The following is an 18693-nucleotide window of genomic DNA, read 5'->3' on the forward strand; positions in this document are numbered from 1 at the left end:
TTGGGCCATGTATATTATTCATAAACATTCATTTGAAGCCCTTTTGAGCCTATAAGAGAAAAGAGTTGTGTTTTTGAAATTCCTTGGAAGCCAAGCACATTTCTTTTTGAATATATATGTATTTGGTTGATGCATTGAGACACCATTTTCACGATGATTAGATTCTAATTTTTGATGGTGAATTGAGATTTTGTCTAGAACTATCCAAACATCACTCGAGGCGAAATACAGACAATTTATGATTTAGGAATGATTTAGGTGATTTTTTGGATCGATTGAGCCTTTCAAGCTACCAAATAAATTAATTTATCATTTGTCACCTCTTTGAGCTTATATGAATTTGAATGGCACACGTAAATATGTGTAAAAAAGACCCCCATTCAAATATTTTTTTCAAGAATCCCACAATTACCAACCTTTTGAATATCTTATACAATTAATTCCTACCTTCTCAAGGAAGTAAGAATTCGAAAGAAATTGATTTTCTCCTACAAAAGAAAAAATGAATAATGATACATTGTTGAAGATTGGAGAAAAAAGGGAGAAAAAGAGATGAGATGAATAAAGAAAAAGAAAAAGAAAAAAAATGGAGATCAAAAGAACCCCCTTATTTGAACTCCTAAACTTTATTTGTAGCCATGAACCGAGGCCTAACATTATAACCATTAAAAATCCTATTAACCTAGTCATAGTTGTCCAATATACTAGTGGAGAGTGATTGGGAGGATCTAGCCTATGGACAATCGATAAACACTGTCATTGAATAAGAATTTTGATCAATTTTTCACACACCTCATTGCATCAAATATTTATTGGGTATCCATTTCTTGAATGAATATTGCTTTGAACCCAATTTTTACCGAAAAAGACCTAGTGATATGTGTTTGTAAAAATTTGAAATCAATTGATAATGATTTGAAACATGGTTGAGAGATTTGAAGTTAGAGAACGAACCAATCATATGATTTTATCTGGATGAACAAGTGGTTGAATTGATTTGAATTGTAAATGCATGGTGGATTTTGAATTTATATTGAGGCCAAGTTCTTTAAAATATTTCATGACTTATTTGTTTGTTTGTTTGTTTTTGTTGTTTTATTTTGCTCTGGACTAGCAAAATCTTAAGTTTGGGGGAGTTTGATAAGTGCAATTTATTGTACTTTTATTACTTGTTTTTAACTTGGAATTTTGTGATTCTTGAGCAGATTTTATTTGATATTTTGTTGTTTTTGTTATTGTAGTTTGGAAGCTTAGAAATGAGAGTTTGGAGTGATATAGTGATGAATTAGAAGGTGCAAAGGACAAAGATACACGAAGCAACAGTGCACCCGCGCTGCCTATGCTACCGCACCCGCGCCAACTGCCAAGGCATGACCGCACCCGCGGTCATGCAAGCGCCGCACCCGCGGTGTCACCTATGCAGCAACAGAATTTTTGGCGAAAAGACACCGCACCCGCGGTGCTTACACTACCGCACCCGCGGTCATGCACAAACATTCCTCCGGAAATTGTGAAACTTTGTAGACTTTGAGGAAAAGGAGGGGAGAATGGTGTGCTACGTGGGATATCTTGTCTATACTATAAAAGGGATCTCTTTTTCATCATCTAGGGTATGGAGAGAAGCTAGGAAAAGGGTGGAGGCTACAAGGAAGAAGATTGAAGATCAAGAAGATCACCATCAACAAGTTCTTGCACATCTTTGGACAAAAACTTCATACACTCCAAAACTCTTGTTCTAAGTTCTTTCTTTATTTTTACTCTTATTTTGATATGTCTTGTTTAATGTTTATGTGTTGTTGTTTTATTTTTATTATTATGAACTAAATCTTAATTCTAGAGGAATGATGGAACAAAACTAGAAACCATGTGTTGAGACTCATGATTTATGCTATATAAGTTGTCTTTATTGTTCATTTGTGTTGTTCCAATCTTAATGCTTTCATTTTATTGGCCATATCTTGAATGATTTGTATGTTTATAAATTATCACTTGAAAAAGGGAATTTATAATCAAGAAAGGGAAAAATACATCGATGGTATTTATATAGTTCGAGAGCACATATATTGCTATGGAATCCATTAAAAGAATTTAGCGCTTGTTGTGTTATTTAATTATCGATTGTTGACGGAGACGTTGCAATCCTTTGTTAGATAATTAGTATCTACTTAGCACTCGAGAGAGGGAGTAGATAATTATGGAATTCTTGGTTAATGAATAAGAAGGACAATTATAATATAGCTACACAAAATAACACATGGTGGATAGTTGCGTGAAATCGGACCTCTAGATCTTTTATTCCATTGTTGTTCAACTCTATTTGGTATTAAAATTAAATTTATTTACAATTCAGTCATTGATACGAACAAATCTGTTATTTGATTATTCTAAATAAAATCGAGACTATTCTAATTACAAGCATTAATATAAATTTAGAAATTACATTCCTCGTGGGATCGATACTTGTACTCATAATTACATTTTACTATAACTCGACGCCGTGCGCTTGCGAGCATTAAAAAAACACGCAACAAGTTTTTGAAAAATTCCAAAGGTAAATGAAAAGCTTTCCCAAAGACCAACCTATAAGGTGACATCCCGATAGGTGTCTTGTATGCAGTCCTGTATGCCCATAAAGCGTCATCTAGCTTGATTGCCCAATCCTTCCGGTTTGTCTTCACTGTCTTTTCCAATATTTGCTTAATCTCCCGGTTGGATATTTCTGCTTGCCCATTAGCTTGCGGGTGGTATGCCAGTGTCACCCTGTGCTTCACATCATACTTGGCCAATAGTGAATTAAAAAATTTTGTTACAGAAATGTGTACCTTCATCACTGATAATGGCTCTAGGTGTTCCAAATCTCGTGAAGATGTTCCTGTGGACAAACTTAACAACAACTCGAGCATCATTAGTTTTGGTGGCAATTGCTTCCACCCACTTTGACACATAATCAACAGCAAGTAAAATGTAAGATTGACCAAAAGAGGATGAGAATGGACCCATAAAGTCAATACCCCAGACATCAAATAGTTCCACCTCCAAAATATTTGTTAGTGGTAATTCATGTCGTCTAGAAATATTGCCAACTCTTTGGCATTTATCACATGACTTTACTAAGGTATAGCTGTCTTTAAACAAACTGGGCCAATAAAAACCGGATTGCAATACCTTAGCCGCTGTTCGTGACGCTCCAAAGTGTCCACCATAAAGTGAGGAATGACACTGCTCTAGAATTATACCCGCTTCTTCCTCAGCTACACATCGTCTGATTATCTGATCAGCGCATCTCTTAAACAAGAACGGATCGTCCCACAGGTAAAACTTAGCATCATGAAGAAATTTCTTCTTTTGATGATACGTTAAATCTGAAGGCAATTCTCCTGCAGCAAGGAAATTAGCTATATCTGCAAACCACGGATGTGTAACACTTACCTTGAAAAGTTGCTCATCTGGGAATGACTCGTTGATAGCTCCACCTTCAGTTCGTTCTTCCAGCTCTAGTCGTGACAGGTGATCAGCCACCTGGTTCTCACAACCTTTTTTATCTTTGACTTCAAAGTCAAATTCTTGAAGTAGGAGTATCCATCGTATCAATCTGGGCTTTGCATCCTTTTTGGCAAACAAGTATCGAAGAGCTGCATGATCAGTAAAAACGGTTACCTTGGTGCCAATGAGATATGTTCTGAACTTGTCAAATGCAAACACCACTGCTAGCATCTCTTTTTCAGTAGTTGTGTAATTATGTTGGGCTGCATTGAGTGTACGACTTGCATAGTAGATAGCTTTAAACATCTTGTCTCGTCTTTGTCCCAATGCTGCTCCTACAGCATAGTGGCTAGCATCACACATGAGCTCAAAGGGCTCCTTCCAATCAGATACTATCATGATGGGTGCTGAAATCAGTGCTTTCTTGATCCTGTTAAATGCCTGCAAGCAATCATCGTCGAAAATAAATATCGAATCTTTCTCTAACAAATTACATAAAGGTCTTGTAATTTTAGAAAAATCTTTAATATAACGACGATAAAACCCGGCATGTCCCAAGAAGCTTCTGATTCCTTTCACATTTTTCGGCGGTGGAAGATTTTCAATTGCCACAACTTTGGCCCTGTCAACTTCTATTCCTTTAGCTGAAATTTTGTGGCCAAGCACAATACCTTCGGGAACCATGAAGTGACATTTTTCCCAATTCAGAACTAGATTCTTAGCTTGACATCTCTGCAAAACGAGCATTAAATTTTGCAAACAATGATCAAAAGATGTACCAAATACAGAAATGTCATCCATAAAAACCTCCATTATTTCCTCAACCATGTCAGAAAATATGGCCATCATACACCTCTGAAAAGTAGCAGGTGCATTGCATAGTCCAAATGGCATTCTCCTGAAAGAAAATGTACCGTAAGGGCAAGTGAAAGTAGTCTTCTCCTGATCCTCCGGTGCTATGACAATCTGATTGTAACCTGAATAACCATCTAGGAAGCAATAATAATGATAACCACCAACTCTATCAAGCATCTGGTCAATAAATGGAAGTGGGAAATGATCTTTCCTAGTCGCATCATTCAGTTTCCTGTAGTCTATGCATACTCGCCAACCAGTCACTGGACGAGTTGAAATCAATTCATTGTTCTCATTTTTCACTACAGTTATTCCTCCCTTCTTAGGCACTACTTGTACTGGTGAAACCCATGAGCTATCAGATATAGCATAAATAACACCAGCATTTAACAATTTTAACACCTCAGCCCTCACAACCTCTTTCATTGCAGGATTAAGCCTTCTCTGATGATCAACATAAGGTGAATATGATTCCTGCATCAAAATTTTATGCATACAAACAGTAGGGCTAATTCCCCTTATATCAGCAATTGTCCATGAGCAGATTTAAATTCTCTCAACACCCTCAACAATTTTTCTTTTTCAGTACAAGTACGAAAAGAAGAGATGATTACCGGATATGTTGAATTTTCACCTAAAAATGCATAACAGAGGTGACTTGGAAGTTCCTTTAATTCAGGGGATACTTTTGGTACCTCTATAATTGGATCTTCAAGTAGTTCTACATTATGCACATCAATCTTTTCTTTAGGCAATGTATCGAGAGCAAGTAACTCCTCTTGCACGTCTCAATCATCTTCATCCAATATAGACGCCGATTCCAACAAGCATCTTTCGTCAATCTACCTGCACCAACATGATATACACATGAATCAATTACATCAATACTATTACAAGTACTTACCTCATTTGGTTCCTTGATTGTGTTGTAGATGTTGAACATGACTTCTTCTCCACCTACTCTCAATGTAAGCTCACCCTTGTGCACATCGATCAAAGCTTTTCCAGTGGCCAAAAATGGCCTTCCAAAGATAAGTGGGGTGTCCTGATCTTCTTCCATATCTAGAATGACAAAATCAGCAGGAAATATAAATTTGTCTACCTTTACCAGAACATCCTCCACTATACCCCGTGGATATGTAAGTGATCTATCCGCCAGCTGCAGGGTAATAGTGCTAGGCTTCACCTCGCCAAGCTCTAAAGTCCTGTAAATGGAAAAAGGCATTAAATTAATACTGGCACCCAAATCACATAAAGCTTTATTTATTCTAGAACCACCAATAACACAAGGGATAGTAAAACTCCCTGGATCTTTGAGTTTCTGTGGTAGTTTCCTTTGAAGTATGGCGCTACACTCTTCTGTCAATTTCACTGTCTCAAACTCATGCAACTTTCTCTTCTTTGACATCACATCTTTTATAAACTTTGCATAGTTTGGCATTTGCTCTAAAGCATCAGCAAATGGAATGTTGATGTGAATCTTCTTGAAGATCTCCAAAAATTTGGCAAATTGCTCATCCAATTTCTTCTTTTTAAACCTCTGCGGATATGGAAGTATTGGCTGAAATACCGGAGGTTGTTCAATTTCAGCTTCAGCTTTGGAACCCTCAGTTTCGACTTCTTCAACAGTTACCTCCTTTTCATCCTTATCATTGGAATTTTTACCATCAAGTTCTTTTCCACTCCTCAAAGTTACTGCCTTGCACTGCTCTTTTGGGTTCACCTCTGTGTTACTGGGAAATTGCCCTTTGTTCTGATCTTTTAGAGCGTTGGCCAACTGTCCGATTTGCGTTTCCAAAGATTTCATTGTGGCACCCATGTTTCCCATGTGAGTCTCCATATTGTCAAGACGAGATTCAGTTCTCGCCATCCTTTTTCCAGATTAGCAACAAATGTACCTACCAAATCTTCAAATGAAGGCTTTCCCTCCCCCTTTGATGTATTGAACCCCGGTGGAGGATTCAACACATTCTTATTATTAGCATATGAAAAATTTTCATGATTTCTCAAACCAGGATGATACGTGTTAGAGGGAGGGTTACCTCGATATCCTCCGTATCCACCAAAATTCCTATTGTTGATATAATGAGCCTCATCAGGAATATGTGGTTCTTCGGTGACAACAGATGCATTTTCAACCTCTGATGAACTAGCCTTGTTCATTGCTGCAATTTGAGTTGTTAAAGCTGAAACTTGAGCTGTGAGTGATGTAATAGGATCTATGGCATAAATTCCAGCTTGCTTCTTCACTCTTGATCTTTCAGTCGGCCACTGATAACTGTTAATGGTCATCTGTTCAAGCAAATCATATGCTTGATCGGGTGATTTGGCAAATATTGTGCCACCAGCTGCTGCATCAACAGTACCTCTTGTTTGTCCATTCAAACCATTGTAAAATAATTCAATCTGTACCCAATCTTCAAAACCATGGTTTGGACATCTCCTCAACAATTCCTTATACCGTTCCCATGCCTCATATAGTTGCTCAAAATCAGTCTGCCTAAAAGTACTTATCTCGATTTTCAACTGTGCAGACTTCGCAGGTGGGAAATATTTTGCAAAAAACTTAGTTGCTAAATCCTGCCAGGTAGTGATACTCCCCAAAGGAAGCGATTGGAGCCATCCTCTTTCTTGGTCCCTAAGAGAAAAAGGAAACAAACGCAATCGAATTATATCATCAGAAACACCATTTATTTTTACCGTGTCAGTAATTTCAAGGAATGTTCTGAGATGTAAATGAGGATCTGCAGTAGCGGCTCCCCCAAACTGATTCTGTTGAACCATGTTTATCAACGCAGGCTTGAGCTCAAAGTTGTTTGCATTAATCGTTCCTCGTGCTATACCAGAATAATGAGCATTCAATACTGGCCTAAAATGATCTCGGATGGGTATTGCAGGGGGTGGATTTTCATTGTCTCTGTTTTCAGCCATTGCTAGAATCTCTTCTCTTCTTGCCTTTCTTAACCTTCTTGCGGTTCTTTCGATCTCAGGATCAAAGATAAGCAAGTCAAGATTTTGCGATCTTCGCATGCACTGTCAAACAAAAACAATAAACAAATCAGTGTTTAATGTGGTATAATAAAAATAGCTCTAAATTAAAATCTAGACTAATTGGTAACAATACTAATATAAATTCAAATTTTACAGTCCCCGGCAACGGCGCCAAAAACTTGTTGCGTGTTTTTTTTAATGCTCGCAAGCGCACGGCGTCAAGTTATAGTAAAATGTAATTATGAGTACAAGTATCGATCCCACGAGGAATGTAATTTCTAAATTTATATTAATGATTGTAATTAGAATAGTCTCGATTTTATTTAGAATAATCAAATAACAGATTTGTTCGTAACAATGACTGAATTGTAAATAAATTTAATTTTAATACCAAATAGAGTTGAACAACAATAGAATAAAAGATCTAGAGGTCCGATTTCACGCAACTATCCACCATGTGTTATTTTGTGTAGCTATATTATAATTGTCCTTCTTATTCATTAACCAAGAATTCCATAATTATCTACTCCCTCTCTCGAGTGCTAAGTAGATACTAATTATCTAACAAAGGATTGCAACGTCTCCGTCAACAATCGATAATTAAATAACACAACAAGCGCTAAATTCTTTTAATGGATTCCATAGCAATATATGTGCTCTCGAATTATATAAATACCATCGATGTATTTTTCCCTTTCTTGATTATAAATTCCCTTTTTCAAGTGATAATTTATAAACATACAAATCATTCAAGATATGGCCAATAAAATGAAAGCATTAAGATTGGAAAAACACAAATGAACAATAAAGACAACTTATATAGCATAAATCATGAGTCTCAACACATGGTTTCTAGTTTTGTTCCATCATTCCTCTAGAATTAAGATTTAGTTCATAATAATAAAAATAAAACAACAACACATAAACATTAAACAAGACATATCAAAATAAGAGTAAAAATAAAGAAAGAACTTAGAACAAGAGTTTTGGAGTGTATGAAGTTTTTGTCCAAAGATGTGCAAGAACTTGTTGATGATGATCTTCTTGATCTTCAATCTTCTTCCTTGTAGCCTCCACCATTTTCCTAGCTTCTCTCCATACCCTAGATGATGAAAAAGAGATCCCTTTTATAGTATAGACAAGATATCCCACGTAGCACACCATTCTCCCCTCCTTTTCCTCAAAGTCTACAAAGTTTCACAATTTCCGGAGGAATGTTTGTGCATGACCGCGGGTGCGGTAGTGTAAGCACCGCGGGTGCGGTGTCTTTTCGCCAAAAATTCTGTTGCTGCATAGGTGACACCGCGGGTGCGGCGCTTGCATGACCGCGAGTGCGGCGCTTGCATGACCGCGGGTGCGGTCATGCCTCGGCAGTTGGCGCGGGTGCGGTAGCATAGGCAGCGCGGGTGCACTGTTGCTTCGTGTATCTTTGTCCTTTGCACCTTCTAATTCATCACTATATCACTCCAAACTCTCATTTCTAAGCTTCCAAACTACAATAACAAAAACAACAACATATCAAATAAAATCTGCTCAAGAATCACAAAATTCAAAGTTAAAAACAAGTAATAAAAGTACAATAAATTGCACTTATCAACTGTCGAACGAATTAAGTAATTGACGAGGAGTAGGTGAACCAAGATTCCCAAATTAATTTCTCATTGAACTTTAATCAACCATTATAGCTTATTTATTCCATCATTTAATTCTTGAACTATTTCATTGAGCTTTTATTTAAATATTAAAGTAGTAAACAATCATCCAAATTTTCGTTGCTAAAAACTTTAACAAATGAGAATAAAAATTACGAAATACAGTCTCTAGTGGAACGAAACTCGTACTCTGGTACACTATATTATTAATTGACATCGTACACTTGCAATTATTTCGAGCTTGAATTTTATAAATTTTACTAAAGATTTTACAGTGCAAGTTTTGCTCGATCACATATGTCCGATTTTTCTGTACCGTAACACTGTTAAATTTTTTTCTTGAACCAATCGATGCAACGCCTAATCCCCGCCTCTTTTGTGTTTTCCCAAAAGTACTTACAGATTTACAACAACTTTTTGTACTTTCATAACCACAAGCGCGTCCTTCACAATTTTAATGATCTCATTCTCGATACGATTTTTTGCACCTGATATCCTCCAATTGCCATAAGGACAAAAGATTTTTTTTCAAGCCCCTTCATATGTCGTATCTCTTGTATGGTACGAAGAGTGCCATCAAATAATTTTTATTTTGATGGTACCAACACCAGCGATTTTTCAATGCATGATCATTTCTTATGAATATAGAACCTCCTAAGATTGGTTAATACTGATCGAGTCTTCTCTCCGAGACTTCATGTGCCACGTCACTCTTGACTTTGGTCTACCTCGTCATCGGTTAAGCGTATGCATTCTTCAAAGTTACCAACATATCTTCCTTATTCTTGCGTCGAATTTCTTCTCCAAGAACCGGAGTTAAGACATCGTCGAAGTTTAAAAAATATGTGAGGATGTTGTTTGTTAAATTGATGATAAGTTGATCATATGAAGTTGGTAGACTTTGAAGTAGAAGTTTCACACGTCCTTTTTCCTCTATTTATGTCTCCATGGAGGTGAATTGGACAAATGAAGTATTTAGAATGTTGATATGATCGGTCATTGATGATGATTCCACCATCCAAAGAGTATAAAATTTTCTCTTAAGAAAAATCGTATTATGTAGAGAATTGACTTCGTACATTTTTGTTAGAGTATCCCAGATATTTTTTGCCGTCTTTATTTCAGATATACTTGACAGTACTTTGTTTGATATAGCCAAATATAAATTGATAACAACATTATCATTCAAATTCTTCCACTTTCTATCGCCTATAATTTTCCTCAGTCTATCTCGAATAGCTGCCAAGTAATTTTTCTTTCTTAAAACTGGTTGTATCTTTATTTTCCACATCACAAAATTGCTCCCATTCAACCTTGATATCTCTACATACCGGCCATTATGTCTACAATAATTTAGTAGACTTAACAAAATAATCCTGCCATAATAAAAAAAAAACTTTTTAAAAAAATTCTGATATGAAGATCAATTTAGGCTGCAACTACAGAGCATACTCAGAATTTATAGAAATTTTAAACCAAAGTTCCGATAATACTTGTTGTTCTCGGGTGCTTCATCTTGAAGATACAAATACGAAAACAAAAAATAAAATTGGACATCGAGATTTAAGTGAAAACCCTTAAAAATTATTAGAGTAAAAACTACGTAAAAAATGAAAAGAATTTCATTATAATATTCTATAGATTACAACCTTTCAATGTGCTTCCAAATAAAACATATTATTTAGTACATAAGGACAAACACTTCACTAATATTATATTATATAATAAAAAACTCAGATAAGAATGTTATGAGATGGAAGAAGAATTTTAAACCAGATGTACTCTACTGATGGAGGATGGCTTGTGAACCTGAGAAGGAAATTCTCAATTTAATTTGCCTTTACATTTTACTAATGTGAAGTCTTTCAAGCTCACTAAATGCACCGAAAGAATATTCTCCATTCATATTCAATTTGTCAACACGTTCGAGATGAATTCCTAGAGAAAAATACCCGAGTATTGTAAAAAACATTAATTCTAATTTATGAGAAAATATTTCAAGAAAATCCGAACTTCAAATATTATTTTTGAGAAAAAAAGTAAAAATTTGATTTTTATTTCATGGTTAAATCTTCTCAACTGGTGTGTGAAAAAAAAAAAAAGAAGCTACGCAAAGATGTGTATTATTTCGGGAGAATGTCAACCTAATATGAATATTTGGTTTTCCGATTTGAAATATTCTAATGTTATTTTCGTTTTAAAACATTTTTCAAAATATTTAGCTTCAAGTCCCTTAGAACAGAGAGTTAATACTTGGCTTATTGCATTTATATTTTACCAATGTTTTGCTGGTTCAGATCTTTAAAGTATTTGGACAGCATGTGTAAATTTTAAAATTTGGGCAGAACAAGTATTTTATTCCGGCCGTATCACATAGTTGTGAGAATGATGAAAAAAATTTAAGATTTTTTTATGATTTATGGCGAAGTTATGACTAATATTACATGCTTTGGATATCGGTCTTTGAGTAGGAGTGTCTCTACCAACTTGACTGATTAAAAGGGTATGAGGATGTCGGTCTTTGGGACGAGGTGTCATGTCGAATATGGATCTTTGTATGTTGATCAAGTGATTATTACTGATGATTGTATAAAAAATTTTGAAAAAAAATTATATGTTAAAAGTTTTGAGGAAAATGTTTAATACATGTCATGTTTTATTATGTATTATTTTGTATCTCTGGAACTACTTGTTGGGCTTTTAGGCTCATCAAATTTCATCGATGCAGGTAAGAATGATTGATATGATTCTGTTTGGCTAGGATGAGTGTTCGTAGTCGAGAGCACTTAACTGAGCCTTTTAATTCTTCGCAAAATAATTGATTTTTATGGATTTTCATGATGAGTTGATTTTTGCTAACTAGATTTTTATTGATTTTTTGGGTTGAGATTATAAATTTTTATGCAGAAATATTATTAGATTTTGTTGGTTAAACTCGAGGTTAGGTTGAAAAATAATATTATTATTATTTTATTGTAAATGATGATGTATTTTATTTATGATAGAGGAGATGAAAATTTCAAAAGTTATGTTAAGCTAAAATTTATTATTCAATTTTTATATTCTTTTGAGATTAAATTTTCGGTCTCTTTATTTAAAAAACGATGTAATTTTATGAAAAAATTTAGAACGTTTTAATACAAGTATTATTTATTTGTTTTCCATGCATATCACTTCTTTTTAACTAAATGCAAGTAATTATGAATGACTAGTGATTTCAAAAACTAAAATGGAGGAAACAAAAATTCCTTTCTCCGAGGTGAGAAAAATGAGAACCGGAAAAACCCTATTCCATCCTAATATGAAAATCCATCCATTTTTTTAGAACCATTTTTAAAAAATACATATATGGTCTAAGGAGAATTATATTTATGTGATTTTTTAGTTTTATGGTTCTTTTATGTGTGATTTTTATATAAAGTGTAATTTTAAGTACAATAAGGTTTTGTATAACCTGTAATTATGATAAATAATTTTTTTTCAATAAAATATATTTTACCAAAAGTTATAGTTGATAGTAATGATGTAACTCAAATATTTTGAATTATACAACAATTAAAGTGTCACACTTAGAATTTCTTCTCCAGCTGGACCAACTGGATAACTATTGTATTTCAACAATTCATCTCTCAGTAATTATACTACTTGCAATCTATGCGAATAGAAAAATATGACATTGACTATGATAATAATTAAACATCAAACATTTGTCACTTTATAAAAAATTATAGCTAGTGATAATGATACTGCTCAAATATCTTAAAACTAACTAATTTTTTGTGTCATTGTATGTTTTAATAATTATATATATTATTAAAGTGTTTAAATTTTAATATAAGTCATATGTAGCTCAGCGGATAAAATTTTTGTTTTCTAATAAATAAGCTGTAGGTCCAATTCTTACTTGGTCTTTTTTGTTTTTCCTTTATTTTTCATATTTATTTTTTAATTCATATATGAAAAATACAATGTAGTCCCGACAATTTCTTACGATTATATTTTTGATATTCATTTAAATATAAACCAAATTAATTATAGTGTTGCATGCATCGGTATATTAGTTATTATTTAAGTGCTAGGTCTTCCGACTAAAAAATTCATTGCTTGCCAATAAAATAATTTTTTTTAATAAAAAATAATATAATGTATTTGTTGGTTATATTTATATATAGATAGGTATGGATATTCAACCACGACCAACAAAAGTTCCATCCGTTTCCATGGCCATCTGCTTCTCCTATGCTTCACTCCCGATCCTCAAAAAGCGGAGCTTCACCAAATCAACTCCAAGAATCCTCCCAACGAAGAAACAGCTTCTCATAAGCTGCCAGTCTGGGAGTGATCCCGATGAGGTATTTGGTACACCTTATGTTAAGACAATCGCCAAATTTCATCTAAAAACGTTGGTGGTTTTTATTTTTCGCATTGCTAAAATTGACTGGTTGTAGGGCTATTTGTTGGATGCTCCAGCTTCAGTGGGAGATGGGTTTTCCTTTAGTGGAGGTTACAAGTTCTTATCCATGGAGATTTTCTTTGTTTTGACATTTATTTATGGGTTAATCTGTAAATTGAAGTTTACTTTGTTTGGGACAGGTAAATATTCAGATGAACCAAGTCCTGCTGACCAATGGTTTGAGCAAGGGAAGATTGTACGTTTCTTGATCTTCTCTTTGTTCCTTCAGTGTATATGAAGGAATGCTATGTTCTGTGTTATTTAAGTTTAAACATCTGATTGTAAGTCTCTTGTGAGCCAAGATTGTTTTGCCTTTTTTGATCGGTCCAAGATTGTTTTGCTTGAAGTGAAATGAGGTCAATATTTCTTTAAAATGATTCCTTTTTTTTTGTTCCTTCACCAGAAATCCCGGATCAAAAAGTACTAAAAATATCTTTTCTTAAATTTGAAATCCGAGTATTTTGATGAATTTGAACTTATTCTCTTTCGGTAATTGAAAATTTTCATTCGTGAAGGTAAAAGCGCATTCAGTTGCTGGTGGCAGTGGGGAGAAAGCCAAAGAACCGATTTTCGGACTTGCTTTGGCTAGTTCTTCACAGACCTCATCTGATTTGTTCAGGTAATTAGTGTAAAGGTTACAGATTTTTGAGGTGGCGACAGAGTTACCAGTTGTGATTTCAGATATTGAGGATGCATTATTTGCAGGGATTGCCAATTGAAACATGCTCATTTTGGTTAATAGATGGTTTTATGTTGAAAGCGGAAGCCCTAGCAATCCTCCAATTGTTTTAATTCACGGTTTCCCATCACAAGTAAGAATGTAAGATCTTTCAGTAGCAACTGTTAGTCCTATGTGCGGAATTTGAGATAATAAAACCCGAAAATAAATAATAAACTGGACACCGATATTTACAGTGGAAAACCCTCTAAAAAATATTAGGGTAAAAACCACGGGAAAGATGAAAAGAATTCTACTATAATATTTTGTGGTATACAACTCACTCACTGTGTTTCCAAAGAGAGCACACTCTCTTAATACAGGAGAATAAAACACCTCACAAATATTATAGAACTAAGCACTCAAATGCTTATAAGATGATAGAAAACTCGAAGAAGAGATGATTTCAAAATGATGGGGGAGCTTTATTTATAGAGCCACTTGACCGTGTGAATACGCTTATAAAAACGCGTATTCATTCTACGAAATTGCCAACCCACGTTTTGCTGCCTGCTGCCTTTCTTGACTGGCCCTACCTTCTTTGAATACTCTTGCCGACATTTCTCCCACTTGGATATTTGATTGAGAATCAAACACATCTCTACACATCTTTTCAATCTTGTCATTCCCTGCTGCTTACGTTACGCTAGACCACTTGAGGATCTACACCACTCAAACTTATTAGTGTTTACTGGCTTGGTCAGAAAATCTACTCCTGGTTATGTGTTTACACTTGCAGGAGGAGCAGTAAGCTGGGTTTCAAAGCTGCAGACAGTTGTGGCGTTATCTACAACAGAGGCAGAATATATGGCAGCTACTCAAGCTTGCAAGGAGGCAATATGGATTGAAAGGTTGTTGGAGGAGATCGGGCACAAACAAGAAAATGTTTCTTTATTTTGTGACAGTCAGAGTGCCTTGCACATTGCAAGGAATCCAGCTTTTCATTCCAGGACTAAACACATTGGAGTACAATTTCACTTTGTGCGGGAAGTAGTAGAAGAAAAAAGCGTGGATACGCGAATCAAATCTCCAAGTGGGAGAAATGTCGGCAAGAGTTTTCAAAGAAGGTGGGGCCAGTCAAGAAAGGCAGCAGACAACAAAACGTGGGTTGGCAATTTCGTGGAAATATGAATACGCGTTTTTAACGCGTATTCACACGGTCAAAGGGCTCTATAAATAGAGCTCCCCTCATCATTCTGAAATCATCCCTTCTTCGAGTTTTCTCTTATCTTATAAGCATTTGAGTGCTTAGTTCTATAATATTTGTGAGGTGTTTTGTTCTCCTGTATTAAGAGAGTGTGTGTTTCCACAAAATATTATAGTGGAATTCTTTTCATCTTGCCCGTGTTTTTTACCCTAATAATTTTTAGGGGTTTTCCACGTAAATATCGGTGTCCAGTTTATTCTTTATTTTCGGGTTTTATTATCTCAAATTCTGCACGTTGGACCAACAACAATGACTATTCTTTTATGGTTTTAAAAGTATATTTCGAAAATGTGAACATTTTATTGGAGTTTTAGGGAAGTATGGCTGTGCTGTAAGATAATAAAGCTTAGGATAAATCATCGACTCTGTCAAAATACAGGACTTTGTTTGATCTTTTGAATGATGTTTGGTGGGTCTTTGATTCTTCTCCAAAATAATTTATAAGCTACTGAAATAATACTATTTTGAAGATTTCAAGTTCATTCCCTTGATATTTTTTCAAGCACCCCACATTGACTTGTAATCTACCTCATCAGTAACTTACAAGCTAAGTTCGTCATATGCAAAGAAACTTAAGCGAGTGCTGTCTTCATATCCAAATGGGACTTGCTAAACTTGTTTTTTTTTACGCTGAAAAACAGGGCTATTGATTTCATTCAGATCTAAATGAGACTTGCTAAACATATAGACAAGTTTGATTGGTACTTCGCAATGGCCTTGAGTTAGGTGCTGAATATGATGAAATATGAAGAAAAGGACCAATATGCTAAATTGTTAGATGGTTCGCAGGTCCAGTCAAGGTTAATGAAAAGTAGTAAAATATGAATAGCGTACTTCCGTGCTCGATGTGAGTTCGTGATTAGTCCAAGGACTAAATAACAATTCAAGACACATGTATCACTTTGAAAGATGTTAATTATCGAAAAAATTTCTTGCATTTTTTTCCAGTATAAATTTCTATGGTTTATCAGACAATTAACTACTGCCCACAATTTAACATGAGAAATAGGGAAATATTTTCATTATGTTTTTTCGTTGCTGTAACGAGAATAGAGCAATAATGCTGTTCCATTTTCTTTATTAGGCATATTCCTATCGCAATGTTCTACCTATACTCTCAAAGACTAACCGTGCTATTGCTTTTGATTGGCTAGGTAAGATTTATCCACTATTGTTGATAACACTTGTAGTTACCTCATGGTTGTGGTCAGACCGAAGGATTTTGTTATATATTTGAAGTTATTTTTTGTTCCATTGTTCCATTAATGAAACATATAAACGTTTCATGGAAATAAAGTTATGTGGAGAAAAATTATCAGTGCCTGAGTAAATTGCTGGTATTATGATAAAAGATTAGGACTTTTGACTGGCTTTGAATTTTTCTTCTAATTTCTATAATGACATCTTGCTCGTGGTTTGATGTACTCATAATCCCCATGTTGCATTCTCTGTCATTTGGTGGTTTAAACTAACATTGTGAAGTTCTGTTTCCTAAGGGTTTGGATTTTCAGATAAACCTCAACCAAAATACGGATTTGACTACACTTTGGATGGTATGATGCACTTACCCTGCATAATAGTGTATGAAGTTGTTATGCCAATTTTGTGGAAAAAGAAGAATATTTTCAATACCAGAAATTGTCGTCTGATTTTCAGAATATGTGGCATCGTTAGAGTCTGTTATCAATGAATTCTCGAAAGATAAGGTTACCCTTGTTGTCCAGGTACATGCGTTTTAATTATTTTCAATAAATCAAAGTTTTCTGCCTTGTGTCATGAGATGGTGAATAATAATTTCGGTTTATGATATTCTGTAAAGGGATATTTCTCTCCGGTTGTGGTCAAATATGCAAGCAATCATCAAGAAAAGTTAGATAATGTCATTCTCCTGAATCCTCCGGTATGCTCGCGAACTTCACAATTATGCGTATATTTTTTCCGCTCTCATTTTGATATTTTATCTCAGATCCAGATTTACCTTTATGTTGAGCATTAAATGTGCCTAAATTTTGTTTAAATCTTGTTGCTACAGCTGACAGCAAAACATGCCGAACTTCCATCGACGTTGGCTATATTCAGCAACTTTTTGTTGGGGGAAATTTTTTCTCAGGTGGAAATTGTGTCTTTTACACTACCAAATTTGTAGATCTCAACTATCTTTCGTTATTTCACATCACTTCTAAGCACTTAACTTTTTGGTTTTCTCCCCATTGATTTGAATTTCACCTACATCAGGATCCTTTAAGAGCCAGTGATAAAGCCCTGACTAGCTGTGGTCCTTACAAGATCAAGGAAGAAGTCGCAATGGTTTACAGAAGACCGTACCTCACTTCCGGTTCTGCCGGTTTTGCTCTTAATGCAATTAGTAGATCGATGAAGAAGGAACTAAAGGTACTACTTTCTGTAAAGATGAGGAATTAATAGTTGCATCACATCTGAACATTATCTGTTTTAAGTGCCTACTAATAGTTTTAAATGAATAGTAGTTTTTCATAGTTGGTTAAAGTAAATTCACAAGAAATGCAGATACATGTTGAGTTACAAAACCATGTATTTTTTTAGCTCGAATATCGTTTCCTATCCTAAACCACTTACTCTAAGTTTCTGAAATTTCATTATTTTCATTTATTTGGCAGGGCTGTGTGGAAGAGATGAGAAAAATACTCATGGGAGCAAATTGGAAAGTTGAGACTACTATTTGTTGGGGTCAAAGAGACCGCTGGTTAAGCTATGACGGTGTCGAAGATTTCTGCAATGAATCTAAACATCGATTGATCACACTTCCTACGGTGATCTTAGCTTATCTAACAACTCATTTGCGTTCAAAAAAGAAATAACTATCATCATCCATTGCTGCTGAGTACTAAGTCGTGCAAATTATCTCATAAAGAACAGTTTTAACTAATCATGTTCAACATATCATCAAGGAATTTATTGCATTGGAATATTTTTTAATATGCACGTATTAAAACCAGGCTGCATTGCTGATGTTTTTTCAGGCAGGGCATCATGTGCAGGAGGATTGCAGCGAAGAAGTAGGAAATCTCATTGCTGGAATCGTTAGCACACGAGGGCGTACATGATATTATTTCCATAATGGTTCACCATTCGATCAAGTGCCATGATGTGGTTCTTGCTGATCGAATGTAGCAATTTTTTCTTTTGGTCATATTATCATTTTTACCATCTTTATAAAGACGGATTTTCACAAATAATGAAAGTAACTACAATTTGTAACCTTTTACGATGAATTGTCAAATTTCTTGCTTCATCGAAATTTCTGCGATAGGATATAGATTTCTCCCATACATCGACTGTCAGTGAACTTTATAGT

At 34.9% G+C, this 18693-nt stretch overlaps 2 protein-coding genes across 2 annotated transcripts; one reads left to right on the plus strand and one right to left on the minus strand.

The window, feature by feature from the left end:
• Positions 1-5175: 5175 nt before the first annotated feature.
• On the minus strand, positions 5176-6157 carry LOC140835426 (uncharacterized). Its single transcript, XM_073200919.1, has 2 exons — positions 5243-6157; positions 5176-5184 (listed from the first exon to the last, which is right to left on the minus strand). The coding sequence occupies exons 1-2, from the start codon at positions 6155-6157 to the stop codon at positions 5176-5178; spliced, it is 924 nt and encodes a 307-aa protein (XP_073057020.1).
• Positions 6158-13132: 6975 nt separating this feature from the next.
• LOC140833989 (uncharacterized) lies at positions 13133-18667 on the plus strand. Its single transcript, XM_073198551.1, has 13 exons — positions 13133-13333; positions 13430-13484; positions 13575-13630; positions 13950-14053; positions 14177-14246; positions 16444-16513; positions 16856-16912; positions 17016-17083; positions 17179-17259; positions 17392-17469; positions 17595-17750; positions 17996-18148; positions 18359-18667. Exons 1-13 carry the CDS (start codon positions 13160-13162, stop codon positions 18440-18442), a joined length of 1206 nt encoding a protein of 401 aa, XP_073054652.1. The 5' UTR covers positions 13133-13159; the 3' UTR covers positions 18443-18667.
• The last annotated feature ends 26 nt before the right edge of the window (positions 18668-18693 follow it).

Source organism: Primulina eburnea, chromosome 6 (assembly GCF_022965805.1).
Source record: "Primulina eburnea isolate SZY01 chromosome 6, ASM2296580v1, whole genome shotgun sequence".
NCBI classification, from domain to species: Eukaryota; Viridiplantae; Streptophyta; class Magnoliopsida; order Lamiales; family Gesneriaceae; genus Primulina; species Primulina eburnea.